Below are 14,241 nucleotides of genomic sequence, written 5' to 3' on the forward strand. Positions count from 1 at the left end.
GGCGAAAAATGTAGCTCAGTTGAAAACGTATTGCAATATGTTCGGTATGCATGTTACACTATTTCCTTTCAGTTTTGAATTGTATTTCGGCAAAATTGTTTTAGTATGGCCCCTATTTCATTAAAATTAGAGTTTTAAAAGACTGAAACAGATTTCTCGTATGCGTAAATGGCAAACCTTCATGCTTTCACATATTTCTGTTCTTGTTTTGCAGATTCCTGCTTTTTAAGCTGAATTTTTAAGCAAAATGGCTGTAGCATTCTTCAAACTGCATATTAATGTAAACGAAAGAGTGCGATTACAAGAAAAAATTATAAAAAAGACACAATCGGTTCAAAATAATTGTATTATCTGGACCGGAAGTTTCAATGCTAGCGGCTACGGAGAAATCCGTTTCACTTACGAGGGCAAACGAATAAAATGCAGAGTGCATCGTTTAGCATATTTCTTGCAAAACAATATACTGCTTAGCCCTGATATGCATGTTTCGCACTTGTGCCATAACAAGTTATGTGTAAATTTAGCTCATTTGTCCCATGAACCTCATACCATTAATAACAATAGAAGTGTTTGTAAAAGTGATGGTGCTTGCTATGGCCATTTTGCTTTTCCCAGCTGTCTACTGTAAGGTACCCAGTTTCAGTTCTGTTATTTTGCATGATCTGCTACATTTACAACATGCTTTTAAATTTAAATGTTTACCTGTTTTACAAATTTAGATTTACACCATATGCATGATCTATACTTGCAACTGTTTCACTACCATACACAGAGGTACAAAGTACAGACCGGTATGCCTTTTTCTTTCGATTAAGGTACCTTGTATTTTTGTACTTGTATGTGTGTCGGCGTCTGGCATAGTAGTGTGCAGTCTTATCCACTGATTGTATGTACTTGTAAAAAGGATCATCGTAATTCACCGCTATGCTCATATATCGTGCCATCTCGAGTAGCGACATTCCCCGGCCTATGCTCGCTCCCAGAGTTACCGAGTGACACAGACCTGGGAAGTTTCTACTCCAGACCGTGTTCTTAGGGGCGTACTGAAATAGGCGACTATGTAATGACTCGCATGCATTAGTTGAAAATAATCTACAAGTGTCCTTGAGCTGTTGCTTTCCAAAGTATTTATCAATTACTTTCTGTAAAGAGTTCTTCTCTGACAGTGACAGTTGCATGTACTTTTGTTCTGTTAAATAGCGCATGTGTTTATGAATATGTACTTTTTTCAGATGAGCTGTACAGATCATTGAAGCACTTCTGCACATGGAATGGTCATTGGTACTACAACGCAAAATGTTTGCCATAAACTTTTGAGCCTGGTGCACATATTGGTCCGTATTTCTACAAGCAAGCTTGATGTTCTTCAGCTCAGCCCGAATTCTAAAGCGTAGACTTGTAGCCACTTGCTGGGTATACACAGTTTTATTTTTCCTAGTAGTTGACTTTAATTTGACAGCTTTCAAGTGTTTGTGCAAGTTGCGCATGTAGTGCACAAAACACTAGTAGTGAAGACTCTTTGCTGAGGTTTTGGCATTGATATCACGTACCGCCTCAGCAAGTTGGAAACTTCCGTCTGTTGTAATTGTTTGTACACTTAAATTTTTTTGTCGGATATGCTTTTTATTAATTCCTTCAAAAGTGTTGTCTCTGCTTGATTATAGATGTGTCAGTTGCATAGTTCTCTTGGCATTTTTTGTTATTGTGGGAGCAGTTCCTCAATGAGCACAGTTTATTTGCAATTTGGATGTCAATGGTAAGTGTTTAACTGTTGTTTTTTTTCTATTACAGGAGCAAAGCACTGTGTAGCTGTCGTCTCGCCAGCTTTCGGACGGGTGGTGTACGAAACACCATATTCAATGTCGGTTCCGCCTGATGTGCCAGGTGCTGAACCTTTTTAACATACCTCTGGTTTCTTACCAGTTGTTCTTTGTTAAGTGACTGTACTTGATCAGAGACATTGTTGAGTTTTCTTTGCATTCCACGCTTGTTTGGAGCACGGATGTTCAAGCAGGAGAGCAAAAGCTGTATGTCAGTAAGTCCAAGTTTTGACGTCATCACTGGCATGGGTACTGTGTTATTGATCGTGTCAGATTCTTGGCCCTGTTTGGTTTTTATGGAATCAAACAGATGTATATGTCCGGTAGCGAAGTCACAATTCTGGCATTTTACCTCCAAAGAAATACATAATCTTTTTCTGTCTGCAACAGATGTCATTATATTTTGCTTTTGACACACATGTTTAGATACCAGTTCGAACGCACTTTTAAGTTGTTTTTTTATGTTGACGATTATGTTTTCGTTTCAGTCCTGTGCTTCGTATATTCCTTCTTCTCTCTTGATTGCTGTCTTGTGCAGGCCTGAGTTTGTATGGTAGGATACTAGGTGTTGTACAGCTGGCGGCATTGAGCACATCAGCAGCTACAGACTTTTCCAGCCTTGCAACAGTCTTCTCTTGTCAGTCTAGGCCATGGAAATGTTGAGTTTCAACTTCAGCACTTGAAGCATTTAATGTCTCACTAATAAACTGTCTGCTAACATTGCCATTATGGCCCTTTTTAAACCAATTTTGTCTACTTCTTTTACTCCTGTTATAACTTTTTCTAGATTTTTTAGGATATTCCTTCATAATTCACTGTGCAATCAACAAAAGCTATTAAGAAATGGACAGAAATGTGTTGTTATCATGAAATGTGGGCTTATCAGCTGGACAAAGTGTCATTTTTCAGTGGAGCTCATTCATTAGTGTTTTTCGTCTTTTTTTAATAGTCTCTGCAGGTGGAAATCTTAGTTTAGCATAGTTTAAGGATTTGCCTCCCTTGTATGCTGTGAAAGAAAGACTTGTATGCTGTGAAAGAATGGGGTTGAATTCTCTGCATTTTTATTGTTTGTACGTATATGGATTATTTATATTGAGTAATAAGGCTTTTGTTTACACTTGTAATACAAAGTAATTTTGATCTTACTAATATATTTGTATATAAAAGCATTTTAAGAGGGTATGTGTCTTTCCGAAGAGTCGGCTGTGTTGAACAAACATTGTAAAGTCATTTTTCATTCTGATATAGGTTTCTAATGAATGACTGGTATTTTTGTAAGACTGATGTATAACAGCTTACAAACAGAAAAAGATTTTGGCCATTTATTCCTTTTCAGTCATTTTTATTTCAAGAAATGGAGCTGTATTTTTAACTCACATTTTTGTTACTTCCCTTGATTTGTAGTATACTTAAATAAGATGAAATACACAACAAATTAGTAAGATTAATTGTTGTCTGTCAGTTTTATTTTATTCATAACATATTCTTTTACCAGAATACAGTGGTATAGGTATGAACAAGAACCTCAAAAAAAGTCTTAAGGTAGCAGGGTAACTACACTTCGAATTTTGGCCCCGTCAATATTTGTACAAATTAGAATATGGTGGTTTTGGATGTCTGTAAATTACAGTGAGAGATAATGATTGTTAATTCTTTAGAAAATTTAAATAGCCGATACATGTAAAATTCTGAATTCAGTTGTAAAACTAACAGCTGCTAGCTTTTTATGGATTAATGAGTCATTTCCGGTGAGGGAAAATCAAATCATTGAAGAGTTTCATGCTTATTGATTAACACTCATCTACATTTTTGCAGTTTTGTGAAAAAACGAGCTGGATGCCCTTACGGAAATATTATAGTTTGCCGCGAACACTTGCTGCACTCATGCCGCGAATATCCGGCGAACATGCCGCGAACACTTTTGATACAATTGGTATAATTGTTTGCGGGATGTTCGTTTGGTGTTCACTTTTCACATGCAAGTTAGTTTTGCCGCGAACTTCCCGCGAACAAGTTGCTGCGATCATCCCGCGAACTAGTTGCTGCGAACATCCCGCGAACTAGTTGCTGCGAACATGCCTCGAACTAGCTGAAAACCATCACTACAGAAATTGTGTACAAAAAAGCATGTACAGAAAAAGTGCAAAAACAAATAAAGAAATAGGAATCAGGGATCTAAATTTTTTGAATAAACTTGAACACTGAGGTTGTAACAAATTCAAATTGTCAAGGTCTGAACTTTGTCATATCATATTTGGAGAATTTTAAACAAAGTTTTAATGATAAAATAGGTTTGAATTTTAACTGTTACTTGTCATTTCAATAACAGTGTCTGAGTGCATGTATTCATTTCATCCCAATGTTTTTACTTCACACTTCTTATAAGTTATATGTATCACTACAAATCTGTCATAAGAAATTGTCAAAATAAGCTAGTTTTATATTTCCTTTTAGATAATCTGAATACAGCTCTGCAAAAGGTTAAGCATATCTATTTCATTTTCAAAATTCATTATGTTTATTGAGATTTATGAGTATAGATATTAAACATAAATTTTCTGACTTACCACAAAAAAGTATATATTCCTATCAGCCTCTAAGAATCACTTATAAAAACTGTCTGTAATGCACACAGATTTCCTTCTAAACATGTCCAGAATATCTGGTTGTAATTAACTTATCAGACTCATACTGTGACTTACAGATAATGTTACAAATTAATTGATCTACAATTACCTGCTCTTATAAATGCTCTTCAGTAACAGTTTATAATCTTCTAAGTTCTTCTTGCGAACATGCCGCGATCATTGGTCTTCCTGCGAATATCCCGCGAACTAGTATCAAACCAATCGCGACATGATCGCGGTAGCAGTGATTATCCCGCGAATACTTCCTGCGAATCGGTATGTTCGCGGCATGTTCGCAGCATGTTCGCGGCATGTTCACAGCTTTTTGACCATTTCGTAAGGGTGGGCCCCAATTCCATTCATATCCTGTAGTTCAGTAGGGCCTATTGAATTGATAAATGCAAAAGAATTGGACTTAATTCTTGCAGCGTGATCGTGGCAGGCTGTCTGAAAAGTGCTAATTTTGTGATTTTGGCCTGTTATTTTCAATGGGTGGGGTATAACATTCGTTTTGATAAGTTTCTATATTCTTGTATGGGAGTACTGATTTTGTAATTGATTGAAAGCACAAAACATGCAGGCAAATTATAAAATGGCCACCCTGCTCCAGCACTTTGGGGAAGTGCAATATTACGACTCGATATATGTATCCCCTGTCCGTGCCCAAAATGTTCGAACCGAAGTGTACCCTGCTACCTTTATAAACTTGGAAACTTGGTGTAGCAAAATATTCGCATCTGCTATTTATAGCTTCATGCATGTACACATTGATTTCTTTTAGAATAAACTTTCAATAATTAATACACTTTAAACAAAACTACCCTAAATATTTAAATAATTCGAAACTGCTCCCCTGCCACCTAAAATAAACACAGTGCATGAAAATACGTGTTAATAAGCGTGACAACAATTACTAGCATCTTTACTGGACCGTTAGTAAAGGTTTTCATTCAAATCGATTACAAGTCAAATGGTTTATCGCGGCCAGAAATTTGTAGAAACCGGACAGAAGTTGCGAAATTGTCATTTGTGCAGGAAAGAAGGGTTTACCATAATGTCCAGTACTGGACAGGTATAGTGACCATGCACGGACACAGCCAATTTTCTCAGAGGGGGTCCAATCCCCTGCTGCCCCCCCCCCCCCCACCCCCACCTGGAAATTTTGAAATTTAGCACTTCATTTTTTGCATTCTGGGACAGTTTTATGGACTAACCTGTTAAATTTGGGAAAATGATAAAATCAAGCTTTCTTGAAGGTAAAATTCTTAGTTTCTTTTAGATAAATAATATGAATTATGTCGGGGTCGTATGTAGTAGCAGCCGCATATACTTTACATGCAGTCCTAATGTTGCCTTTTTCGAAAAACATTTTCTTTCCTTCTTGTCTTCTTTCCTTTTTTAAGGATTTTCCAGAGGGGGTCCGGACCCCCGGTCCCTACCCCCCCCCCCCCCTTCTGGATCCGCGCATGGTGACATATCATGCTTTCTGTTTATGCAGGTAAACTTGTGTTTGGTTAAATTTCAACAGAGCACAATTGTCTGAACAGTGTACAAACTCATTACTGTTTTTTTCAGGCAAGGGTGGAAAAAAAAGTGGTAGACAATGAAAGCAGTAAGTTTTATTAAAAAAAAATAAACAATGAGACAAACATTTCCAACATCTTTGGACGGTTCAAAAATCCAATGTTAAACATACGATAAAGCCCGAAACGCGTGAAAATGTTCCGAATGTAAATCGGGTGAAGTACGCGCTCTATGTATAAAATTAGATTGTGCGTCTATATTGATTAAACTGGGCGAGTCTACTTACTTATTACTTGAGGATGAAACAAAACGTGTTTTTAAATGTTGCTCTTAAACAAGGGTGGCGGTTGAACTACTAAAAGTACAACAACAGTTAATTCACAACAAATCGTACGGTATGTTTTATAATTAGTAGAAGCTAGTCGTATTTACGATTATGAGACCTGTTTCACCCATAAGTAAAGAATTCACAGGTCCATCATGAAATATTTTCCCCAGCGCGTATATACTTGTCCTATTCAAAATGATTGCGATCAATAAATAAACGCAGTAGTTACGTCTGCTGTGTAACTGTATATCTGTTGAAGGTAGGATATAGTAAAATATATCGCTGAACATGTGGCGAATAACAAATATTTGGGTTATAGCGTCATATCCGACTGAATTCAGTTTTTTAATCAAAATGGCGGACTGATATTTTAAATTATAGGACAATCTGCCTCATACGAAAGATATAAACATCATGATATCTGGATCTTCCTGTTTATTGGCAGGTAAAACAAAAGGATTATTTTTAATGATTCGTACTTAAATTCCGGAGCAGTAAACATTTTGTTTTACATACAATGGCTGCATTCAATTGTGGGAATGATTCAAATAATGCAACAGAAAAAGAGGATACGGATAAATCGAGTGATTTTTCTGTTTCATTCACGGAAGGTTCTGATGAAATTAAACATGATTTAAGACATTCGATCTTGCACAGTTCTGATGTGGTCTCGGAGATTTCCTCGAGTGGGGGACAAGTTGTTCAACTTTACTGCGATTCGTGTAGAGAGGACAATAAGTACGTCCCAGCTGAAGGTTTTTGTGTTAATTGTGATGAATATCTGTGCATAAGTTGTGTCAGCTTTCACCAAAAACAAAAGGCTTTAAAACTACATGTTTTGAAAGATAAGCCAAATCTGCCAAAAGAACGAGCTCACGTTAACATTCGTGACGTTTGTGTTGACAAGTGCTCTTCACATACTGACAGGGTCATAGAGTACTTTTGTAAATCATGTGACCAGCTAGGATGTTCGGTTTGTATTGTTACAGGACATCGTACCTGCAAAGATGTGGACTTTATTCCTGATGTAATTGAGGGCATAGAAAATAGCAATGAGTATACACACTTAATTGGATATATGAAAGACTTGTCGGTCAAACTAGATCATCAAAAAAACAGAGCTGCGTCTAATATCGAACGAAGCAATGATTTTCGAAGAAAAGCTAAAGAAAAGGTAAAAAAACAGAGAGCGGAAATAAATGAGATTTTTGATATATTAGAAAATGAAACTCACTCCAAAGTTGATGAAATATATCAAGAAGATCAAGGAAAACTGTCCTGCATCTCCGACCAGGTTATATCATTAACAAGCGATCTATCGGAAATGAGCTCCGATCTACAAAGAAAATCTGAAAATCGATGTCAACTTTTTGTTGCCACTAAGAAAATCAAGCACAAAATGTTATACGTTGAAAGGAACGTAAAATCCATTGAAAGTGGGAACAGAGTCGAAAACTTTCAATACTTGCCGGCATACAACATTCATGATGAATTAAAAAACACTAAACTTGGAAAATTAGATTTTCTAAATTCTGAAACAGTTAGACTTGTGTCCACACTGTCATATATAGATGTCAGTCAAGACAGAACAAACATGTTACACATAGGAACTGGATTATGTGTGCTGCCAAATGACCGCCTTGCTCTAATAGACACCCACCATACTACATGCAAACTGATTGACCACAAGCATAAACGAGTTACATTTTGCATAGAGTTTGATTCAACCCCTTTTGGTGTAACAAAAATGCCCGAAAACCAGATCGCAGTAACATTTCCTAATATAGGAGAAATAAAATTTCTGACAGTCTCTCCTGATGATACCTTGGTCGAGAAAAGTACTATAGACATCGGGAATGGCTGCTGTGGGATACATCAATCTAACTCGAAACTTATTGTCGCTTTCAAAAAATGCCGTGGGAGTAAACCACGGGTACATATTCTTGATACAAATGGAACTGTATTAAATGTTCTCGAACATGATTATTATGGAAATCCACTGTTTGCTTCGCCACAGTATGTTACTGTAAGTCCAGATAATTCAACCATTTATGTGTCAGATAAAAGAAGTAAATCTGTTATTGGCTTAACTGTAGATGGCAAAGTAAAATCAGTTTACAAAATGGAAACTTCACCAGGTGGGATAACTATTGATGGAGCTGGTTCGGTGTATGTGTGTGCTGTTAGAGATAAGAATGACGAGACTATGAAGGTAGATATCGTTCAGCTGTCTGAGAACTGTGAAAAACTACAGACTCTAGTAACATTAGACAACCACTATAGTGCTATTGCTTACTGTGATGAAAACAAAACATTCTACCTTGCAGGAATGTCGGAATTTAAAAACAATCATGTTTTAGCTGTTAAAACTGCATAAAAGATGAAACCCCATCATTGAGAAAAAGAAACAGCCATTAATTTAACAAAAGATAATTATCTTTTTCACCTTACTGATGGTCATCACAATATACCATTTTCAGTGCAGGTTATAAAAACAAATCGATCATATAAACTTGCAAGCTATGTTATACTTTCAGCAGTCGATCAATGACTTGAAGGTGTATTTCGAGGACAGCACATAATGTTAAAAGCCATGTTACTGTACTGTATACATGAACATGGTAATAAATAAAATTTATATAATAACATGTAGTGTCAAATGTACTACACATTTTAATTAAGGTAGTTCTGCACGTTCGGATTGATTTTTTTTCTACAATGTAGAATTTGATTAAACTCTGATTTTTCAAAACTTTAGAATATACTTAGGAAATTCAGCAAATAAAAAAGATGGGGTCGTGTGCTTGAATTTTTGCTAGACTGATTTGATAAATTTGGACCTCACGCAATTTTTCATAATGGGAGTCTACGTGAAAATCATACCTTTTCTAGAATGTAGATTTTAATGAAACTTCTCACAGTTGTAAATAAACACATCGCCTATAATGTGATGAAATAAAATGTATAGGTCCATTTACTTATTTTTGTGATATTTGACCATGATTAAAGTAAACCGAACATTTCACGCTAATTTTAAGACATTATTCTGAATTATTCAACGTGTAAGATGTTTTAATATCATATTTTAACTTTAAAAAGATAGTAACAGTGCCATTGTAATCAATTTACTCACAGGTTGCCATTAATAAATTTCCGTACGCCGAATCCAGGCTTTATACTACGTTTTCCGGATAAATGACGTTACGCCATCATTTCCGGTTTATCAAACGTGCAGAACTACCTTAAGTGACAATGGTCGGTCATACAGTTAATTATTTATGTACATTAGACTGATGCTGCTCTTTTTGTAATACGGGAGGTATTTGCAGTACCTTATGGTAAAAAAGAGGGACTTTTTGGATATATTAGGTCCTTGAATATGATACCGAAATGTTTTGAATTTTAGCTTTTATGCATTCTCGTAGGGTTTATTAATTAACTATCAAAACAATTGTCTTTAAGTGCCGTGTGGCGGCCGTAAATGTCACACCGTACCTGGACTCAGTGTTGTTGTACGTTCTGGTGCTCTGCAATCATTGAGTCCATTCATGTTTCTGTGTAACAAAGTTCGGTTTTAACCGGTACTACGGATCGAGATGGGTGCTGCCTATTTCATTACCTCTTATAAACAGACACTCAAGCCGAAATAGATTTCATTTGTTTGGTTGCCTTTCTACGCTTTAAAAAGGATCTTTTTTATAGACTTTTTAAGTTGAGTAAAGTAAAATGTATTGTCAAAATTGTCTAATTTTACATTATTAATATATAACAGACCACATTACTTCAGCAGTCTCCCCAATACTTATAAAAAAAATGTGCACCGACACAAGATGTAACTTAATGATCCGATCATCCGTTTGTCCCTTCATTTATTTGTCATTCGCGTCATATCGTTTTACCCTACTTGAAAGAAATTCAGATACTTCCATAATATGAGAAGGTGCAGGACGCAACCTTCCGTCATGTCATGTCAAGATCAATTTTATATGATAAGATCAAATGCCGCTAGGTGTGTCTTTTTATCCATAGATAGGAGTTTCAAATGATTAAGTGCATGATAAGACGACATGCAGAACAGTTTCAAGGTCAGTTTCATACTTAGAGATCAAACATCGAGGAACTAGTTTAATGTAAGTAGTCCAAGGCCAATCTTTAATCAGATATTAGATATCAACTGACTTGAAGCGGTATGGGAGATATGCGCTTTATGTCAACAGTTTTATAAGATTGTCTGGTTTAATATCTTCAGTTATCCGGTTTTATCACAGTCCCTATTTTGAGGACAATGACATAGAGAGCATCTTTTTACACAACTGTTGTTGAAGTTTCAAGTTAATCCAACTGACATTGCAAGAACATAATTATTCAATATTGCATATTTTCCCAAAGTCGGAACACAGTAGCTGTAAAATACTAGCTCTTAAATACCTATTTCATACTTTATGCTATTTTTATCTTCAGTATGTTGTAAATAATTATGTAACTTAATATTTATGCAAAGTTAAAGGACATGACATTTTGTAGCTTTATAGAATTCTTGAAAAATGTCCCTCTGTTAACATTTTTGCTAATCAATTTTGTAAAAAACATAGCTGACCAATGAAAATGATTTATTGAAAATATCTAGAAATATTTTTCAGGCCTGCAATTTTACTGTCATGTCAAGGATGTTATTTATTAGTTATACTGAATTTTGTGTAATTTTAGAAGCTTTATTGTCTTGCAATTCTTAAAAATTTTCCTAAGATGTGAAAGCCATATTGAATTTTTAGGTAGAATCTGTTTCATATCTGTCAATTCTTTGACACTTGATTTAATTAAGCTTAAATCGTTATTTGTAATTTGAAATATACTGGTAAGATGTAGTTTTTCCTCTAGTTTATGTTTATGTTATTAGTTTCTGGTGACATTCATTCCTTTTCTTGCATTTGATGAGAAAGGTTTTGCATATTTTGGAAAAATGTATGAAGCATTTTTGTGCTTGTTTGTAAATACAAAATGTATTTGCTTATCAGTTCTTTCTGGGTTCTTCTAGTTGACACTTTGACCGAAAATTGAGAGCCAGTTTTAGGAAGTATGGCCCTTTTTAGAATAAATTGAAACTTTTGAGTTTTACCAATTTTTTATTTGTTAAAGAATATAATAGAATTTATGTGAATTTTATATGGAACAGAGTCATGCAGAATTGCAGATTGTGGCATTTTCTAAAAATATTGACACATGTTTTTAAGTGAAGGAAATTGCAGAATTTGTGCATTATTTTAAAAACCTTCAGTGACTGTAGAAGTTTATTGATAGACGTATAAGAGCTATGTAGTTATGAATATGTGTTTATGAGTGAAAGGTTAATATGATAAATTTATAAAACTGAACTTATTCTTCTGTTTTCATTTAATATGTATGTTTTGACTTTTCTTATAAACAAAGTGGTGCGGTAATAAACAAATATTACTGCAGCACTTAGAATTGTAACGACTTTATAATAATCCAGATAGTAATTTGATAAGGAATATTGTTTTTTGCTTCAAATAATTAAGTCAGTGGTGTCGGTCATTCTTAACATTTATTATGTAAGCCTCCGCAGGTCTAGTAGTCCAAATATAACTAGTGCTAATCTTTTTTCCTTTCCTAGTGCCTTTTCTCAATAGCAACGTGTTTACTTTTACTCTATCGCGTTTCAAGATGTATGACTTTGCATTCTGTCGAAATCGCATGCTAGGTAAAAATGGCGGCGTCTCGAAAAAAGAAATTGAAAGATTGAGAAGCGAAAAGCAGTAAATTCAGCGGGTTATATTTAACGAACTGTAGTTTTTTATATAAAAGTTAAAAACCGCTTTTCTTAAGTCTCTGAAAATCGGATATGCTATAAAATGTCGAAAAGCTGTTATAAAGTAAGTGGACTTATATCAAATAAAGAACAGCCGGATTTAGTGATGTTCAGCCTTAACCCATGAATACGAGTACAATGATACACTTATGAGGAACTATAATTCAGGTCCTCGTTAAGCCCGTGGTAAACTACGGTGTTCCGTTTCGACCATTGATATTTTTATTTCTGAACCCCATATCTCGAAAGTCGAAAATACAAATGTACGACGATGAAAGTCAAAAAGACGATGTGATGAAAGACGAAATCACGATGATGAAAACTCGAAATCACGAAACCATGATGATTAAAACGCAGTATCATTTCTTTCTACTTTCACCATCGTGGTTTCGTCTTTCAAAATCTTAGTTTCCACTTTCATTATCGTGGTTTCGACTTTCACCATCGAAAGCCGAAAGTCGAAAGCACGAAGATGAAAGTCGAAAGCACGAAGATGAAAGTCAAAACCACAATAGTGAAAGTCGAAACTACGATGATGGATGTCGAAAGTCGAAATTCCTATGGTAAAATTGAAAACCACGATGATGAAAACGCGAAACCACGATGGTGAAAATGCGAAATGATATCGCATTTTCATCATCGTGATTTCGTAATTTCGACTTTCACCATCGTAATTTCGTGTTTACGCCATCGTGATTTCTACTTTTACTGTCATGGTTTCGACTTTTATCATCGTAGATTCGTTATTTTGACTTTCGTGATTTTGACTTTTGAGGTATGCGGTTAAGGAATTAAAATCTCGATGGTCCAAACGGAACACCGTAGTAATCTGTATTCATCCCACGAAACTTGAGAGGAAACGGGTTAACGACATCTCTCTAGTCAATATCATGTTAAATTTATAATATTTATTATTTTAATACAACCATGTGAAATAGACTATTAAAAAAATCCTGTATTTGTTTTTTCCTTTTTTCCACTTTTTTTTTCCTACAAAAGTATGCACTTGCAGGATTTGACTCGGCATTCGCAGTTACTTCTTTTAAGCAACGTAAAGAGCTGTATTTTAGACAGGCATATTGTGTTGTTATATCAAATATAATTAACAAACAAGTGGATATGATACCAAATTAATGAGGTCGGCATAAGATTTGCATACAGCTTAGTAGGTACAAAAATGTATTTAAGCTATGTGAGCAAAGTAAATGATATAAAGCTATGTCTATAAAACACGATCCAAAACTAGTTGTAAAAACCTTTGTTCCAAAGGACTCGCCCTTGCTATAACAGCGTAGATACGTTTAATCGTGTCCTGGAAAGTGGCAATTTTGTAGATATGGGGTTTTGGACCGGCACCGCTACACAAGATCAGATTTAGTTTAAACATTTATAATATGAATGAGAGTTGGCAAATATACATACGATAGGAAAAAGATTGAAACAAATAGTTATTCTCCATGCAGATAAATTGCGTACACTAATGGCTAGGATTGAATATACAGACCATAGGATGAATTCCAGTCAAGAATTGCTGAAAAATACTACGGACAAGAAATGGTGCTAAAGCAAGCTTATGCTGAATAATCAAAGGACAATGACACAGTGAAGAATCACACGACAGTAACATGAAAACAACATGCGTATCTCCTCTTAAGAGTAAAGCTTTCTACGAGATTTCGATGCCAGTTGTTCAGGAGGAATATTCTGAAGAAGAAACGGTACTATAGTATGTTAATGTTGAATAGTGATAAAATGGTAGTAAGAAAATGCGCTGAATTCTAAACATACAAAATACATGATGTTAAGAGTCTAGACTAGACTGGTCTTTATCCATTGGACAAGCAATTTAAACGTAATGAATGTTAAACAAAATAGATATTGTGCAAGGAACATCATCATCTCTCAAAGACATTGATTAATATTATAGCCAAATGGTTCCCAAATTTAGCCTGTGGATGGCGTATCTAGAGGATACAGGTTTTAGGAACTCGGGCTTAATTGTTATATTTTCTGGTCCTTTGGGAAAATGGGCCTATTCAATATCTTTGTAATAGAATTTCGCTGTAAGCCGGTGCTAGGGAGCGTGAGGGGTATTGTACTTTCCATTACCATTCA

General features: G+C 35.2%; 1 protein-coding gene across 1 annotated transcript; it reads left to right on the forward strand.

Annotated features, from left to right (window-relative positions):
- The first annotated feature begins 6,514 nt into the window (after positions 1–6,514).
- Positions 6,515–11,671, forward strand: LOC128558569 (uncharacterized). Its single transcript, XM_053548241.1, has one exon. It carries the CDS (start codon positions 6,817–6,819, stop codon positions 8,674–8,676), a length of 1,860 nt encoding a protein of 619 aa, XP_053404216.1. The 5' UTR covers positions 6,515–6,816; the 3' UTR covers positions 8,677–11,671.
- Positions 11,672–14,241: the final 2,570 nt, after the last annotated feature.

This window comes from Mercenaria mercenaria, chromosome 7 (genome assembly GCF_021730395.1).
Source record: "Mercenaria mercenaria strain notata chromosome 7, MADL_Memer_1, whole genome shotgun sequence".
NCBI lineage: Eukaryota > Metazoa > Mollusca > Bivalvia > Venerida > Veneridae > Mercenaria > Mercenaria mercenaria.